This window comes from Ostrea edulis, chromosome 4 (assembly GCF_947568905.1).
Source record: "Ostrea edulis chromosome 4, xbOstEdul1.1, whole genome shotgun sequence".
Classification (NCBI taxonomy): domain Eukaryota; kingdom Metazoa; phylum Mollusca; class Bivalvia; order Ostreida; family Ostreidae; genus Ostrea; species Ostrea edulis.
In genome coordinates, this window is record NC_079167.1 from 30,318,763 (window position 1) to 30,323,872 (window position 5,110).

General features: G+C 34.1%; 1 protein-coding gene across 1 annotated transcript in view; it reads left to right on the forward strand.

The window, feature by feature from the left end:
* Positions 1–1,136: 1,136 nt before the first annotated feature.
* LOC125668600 (uncharacterized) overlaps positions 1,137–5,110 on the forward strand; it is a 16,654-nt gene continuing 12,680 nt past the window's right edge. The window contains exons 1-5 of the mRNA XM_048902895.2: positions 1,137–1,334; positions 2,065–2,113; positions 2,222–2,292; positions 2,608–2,755; positions 4,673–4,926. Of these exons, the coding sequence (XP_048758852.2) occupies positions 2,083–2,113; positions 2,222–2,292; positions 2,608–2,755; positions 4,673–4,926 (504 nt within the window). The 5' untranslated portion in view covers positions 1,137–1,334; positions 2,065–2,082. The remainder of the gene's footprint in view (positions 1,335–2,064; positions 2,114–2,221; positions 2,293–2,607; positions 2,756–4,672; positions 4,927–5,110) is intronic.

Consider the following 5,110-nt stretch of genomic DNA (forward strand, 5'->3'; position numbering starts at 1 on the left):
TTGTCCCCCAAGACTGCAACTATTTCCCGAGGCGCAGGACAATAAACTTGCTATTGTCCGAATAGTCAGTAAATGGGTGTTTTATTATACCGAAGTAGACTTTACTTGTGTCATACATACAAATGAAGAAAACTAACAGTCTCGATTGAAGTCAGCATTTCGCAAATTCTATGGTCGTTGTAACGATCTAGTTCGTCAATACAACCTCGCATAGGGTCAAATGCTGTCTGACGTGTTTCATATCGATTGTTAAGCCGTTCTTGGCACACTGATTTTGACTGCGGATAACTCCGTTTACCTGATCAGGATATGGGGCTCACGGCGGGTGTGACCGGTCAACAGGGGATGCTTACTCCTCCTAGGCACCTGATCCCACCTCTGGTGTGTCCAGGGGTCCGTGTTTGCCCAACTATCTATTTTGTATTGCTTGTAGGAGTTATGAGATTGATCACTGTTCGTTATCTTCACCTTGCATTCAGCACTAGCATAGATGGAATCGACCGAGGTGATCCGAGTGGTTAACTAATTAAAGTTATCAGACTTTAACGTTGCAGAAAAGAAAACGTGGGGAAATATAGCATCCGGTAAATAGTTTCGAGGCTATTTCCCTAAGATGAGATAGTTGAGAAACTATTTCACGGCTAACGGTATCCAGAAGAAATAGCAAATTTATTCACCTAACATTTATATAGCAAAAACATTCTAATATAATAACAAGTTATATATTTCAAGAACCCAAACACGAGTACAGTAGTTACATGCTTATCGTTAACTTTGCCTATTAAAATTAATCTATAAAATATCAATGTTGCGAGATGACACTTGTTCTAAATCTCTTGTTGATACCAGTACTAGAATAATTACCAAAGTGTTCTGTTGAAGTGAAGTATTTATATTCATGAATCATGAAATGACATCCTTAATAAATACTTAGAAATACAATCCTATTCTTTCAACATCAACTTTTGTCGTTTATTATGACAGTAAGATAATATTGGCAATGATTTCACTTTTAGGCACAAGTACCTGCAATAGATACAATATAATGGATACTAAATGCACTTCTCTTACTGTAATGGGACGTGTCACGATTCGGGAAAGTAGTCTATTGATATAATATTCAATTTAAATATGGTTGTTGGGTCCATAAAATGAAATAAAACTTAAGCAGGATATACAAAACCCATTGTCTATATTAGATAGATTCATTACACTCAGCGGTCACAAAATGTTCACAGAATACTAGACTGGTGGTCCTCGGGATTTTTTTGTTAAAGGAAAACTGGAAATACATCTCCGTATAGAGATTTCAACCCATAGAGAATCTAAATCAAGTATGTATCACCATGCAATGCTTATCATTAAAAAAAATTGTAATTTAAAAAATCTCACCACAAAACAAATTAGTCTTAATACTTAGGTAGACATTTACTGGTGCGGGGGTGTCTAAGGTCCAAATATCCTCAAGCAATTTTGCATAGTATTTCACTTTCAAATGTACAAACTTAAAATGTCTTGTAGATTGACCTGATGATTTACTGTAGACTCTTTGATATACAATGTACAACATACATTTACTATCTCGTAATTTAGTGAAAAACAGCACTTGTAAAATAAAATTACTCGCGTTCAATTCGCAGAAATGCTTGTTAAAACTCTTGATTAATCGCGAATTTGTTTCTTGTGATTTGACGTCTATGAGTATTTTCGCGATATTAAGTACCATACTGGTGTAAAATAAATAACCTACAATATGCACGTAAACCTTTATCTTATATAATACATCCACGATACAGAGATATAGAGTTTATACTATCCGTTTTAGAAAAAAAAATTATCCAAAAATAAAATCATGATGACAAGGTAAAGATAATGAACAGTTTTCAATCTCATAACTCCTGAGATGATTTGATGATAATGAGTTTGTTACACAATTCTTATAGAGCTCTATGAAAGTCTTATATTTTGATTTTGTAGTTACCCTGACCTGAGATAATGGAATTCTTCCTTACAGGTGACTATATTTACTTATTTCATTCAAAGATTCTTTACTTAATCTTTCAGAATTGTGTAGCCTTTGTAATGGCAGTTGGAGGTGCAGCTCATTTCGATGGTATGTTTACTTTTAAATTTCTTGGGGAGAGTTATAAATATTCGATTATGCTACTGAAATAAACAACTTTGTTACAGCTCTGTAAAACAGGTCTTTTGCATTAATTAGTGAATGAAATAGAGAACCTCGTGTTCGGAGGAGGCGGAGCAAAGGGTGTGGCTTATGGGGGAGTCATTGAGGTAAAAACAAGTTTTGCCACTCATCTCTAATAATCTAGCATTATAGGTACAAAATTAATGGAAGAAAAAAAAAGCATCATTCTCTTTTAAAGCGAGATATTGAGGACTCACAATGGTTTTTTTTTTTATCAAGGACTCACAATGTTTTTTATCAAGAAAGATTTTTCAGTAAAGAAATAGTACCATTAAGGAAAGTGTTTTATATATATATATATATATATATATATATATATATATATATTGTGTGTGTGTGTGTGTGTGTGTGTGTGTGTGTTGAAAATAGCTTAATTAATTCAGGAACTGAATTCAATACAGGTTCTAGAAGAGCTTAAGATATTACAAAATGTAAAGAGATTTGCAGGAACTAGCGTCGGATCCATTGTCGCTGCCCTTCTAGCGATGGAGTGTACAGTGGCAGACACCAAGAAGTACCTGGAAATCAATTTTGACTATTTACTGAAAGGTAACATAACTGCTATATCCATGGAGTTTGTTTAAACTAAAAATAACAAATTCATTAGAAACTGAATTTTGCATCGGAATCGTTCTAACTGATTATCCACATACTAGTATTTAGTCAGCAATATTCCATTATCACCTACATATATTGTTTATATTTCTCAACTGATTCGATACGCAAGAGCCTGTTCTGCGATTGGTCAGTGTTTAAATCGAGGAAAGCTGCTGATAAACAAGTTAATGGTAAACAGTCTCGTTTAAAGTGTATATATATATATATATATATATATATATATATATATATATATATACATCATCATGTGAACATAGATTTTTAACATTTGAATTATATACTTGACACTCTTAAGGTGCAGCGTAAGTGACACTTGTGAGAAACACTTAAGGGCATTTAAAGCCATGACAATGTACATGTATATTTAAAGAATAAATGTCTATGTTGTTTACATTAAGGGGGACATGAAAGCATGGCGTAATTTCTTAAATGTATAGATAACTTATTCCTTATACCTGATTTTTGTAATGATTTGTATAGGTTTTTATGTCGGCTGGAAACGCCAGAAAATGAAATAAAATATAAGTTGAAGTCACTTATTTTAAAAGGTAAAAAAAAACAACCAAAAAACAAAAACAAAAAACCCAGAAAACCCCGATTTTTTAAAACAGATTATTCCTGAAGATGGGCTAAATATGAAAAGCAAGAAGTTCACAAATTGGAATGAATATCAGGTACATGTATATGAGGAATATTAAAATCTGGAATTAGATATTTAAAACAAAAAGACGTATTATATTTTCTTCTGTGTTTAATAAACCACAAGCAATGAAAGGATTAGGATGAGGAATATCTATTGGTTCCTATTGACAAAGTTTGTAGCAACATCGTCTTTTTAAGGTTTGTCATTACATCTGTATTACAGAAGAACTTCCATCCATGATCATCCCAAGTATACTTCAGGTTCCCTTACTAGGCTCCTGACAAACAAATTAATGTTACAGGAGTTTCAACAGTCTCGATTAAAGTCAGAATATCGCATGTTCTATGGTCGATACAATTATCTAATTTGTCATTACAACCTATCATTGGGTCAAATACTGCCTGACGTGTTTCATACCGATTGTTAGGCCGTTCTTGGCACACTGATTTTGACAACGGATTACTCCGTTTACCTGATCAAGATATATCGCTCACGGCGGGTGTGACCGGTCGACAGGGGATGTTTACTCTTCTTTGGCACCTGATCCCACCTCTGGTATGTCAAGAGGTCCGTGTTTGTCTAACTCTCTATTTTGTATTGCTTGTGAGAGTTATTCGTAATTTCGCAAAACTAGCCAATCGTGAAAAGTTTGTTCTCCCGAAAAAAAAAAACCTTTTACACTTAGAAGACTTGAGGAGTAATTATTTTCACAAATTATGTTAATAAATACATCATTGTATCCATGCGAAAATAATATTTCGCGAACCAAAAGGAAATATCTGTATTAAAAGATTCTGGAGTTATTCACCGACAATATCTACGTAGTATTTAGTGATAAGATTTTCCAAAAGACTGTTGGTATTCCCATGGGCACAAATTGTGCTCCTTTACTAGGTAACCTGTTGCGTGTATTCTTGTGAGGCAGAATGTATTCAAAAGCTTCTACATGAGAAGAAATATGTCTTCCTGTGGTCTTTAATTCAATGTACATCGATGACGTTCTATCTATTAGAGATATTCATTTTCACTCAAAATAACCCTGTTGTTATACAAATTTAATTCCATCAATATTTGTAGTTTTCAAACTACCTGAAAGATGTTATTGAAATATACGCTTTATATTTATATATACGAATCACAAACACGAACAAGACAGGAAACATACCCTTCTTTTTAAGGTAATAATCATTGACTTTTTATTTGAGATTGTTGCTGTGGATTGTGTAGCTGTACTGAAGGTTGCTGTTGTACCTGTGCCTCTTGTTGCTCCTGTTGCCGAGATTGTATGGGTCGCATTAGCTCCTGCTTTCTGACATGCTGTGGTATGTGCAACCTCCTATGTGGCTTCTGTTCCTGCAATGACTCTTCCTTTGGAATGTACACAGGGGCGAAGTTCAAAACATGGCTCAGAGAGAGATTTGAAGAGTTGGGCTTTCCAAGAACAGTAACGTTTAAGGAGGTATGATATCACCTTAGGCCATACCAATTTGTAATCTAGTTCGTCGGATTCGCCGCTTCTATTTGAAATAAATCCAAATTATAATATTATCAAAAAATAATTTCCGTCCGCGTGTCCAAAAATATCCGTAAAATATTTTCGACTTTTTACAACAAGCGCAAAAACGGGGGACCTTGATATATGT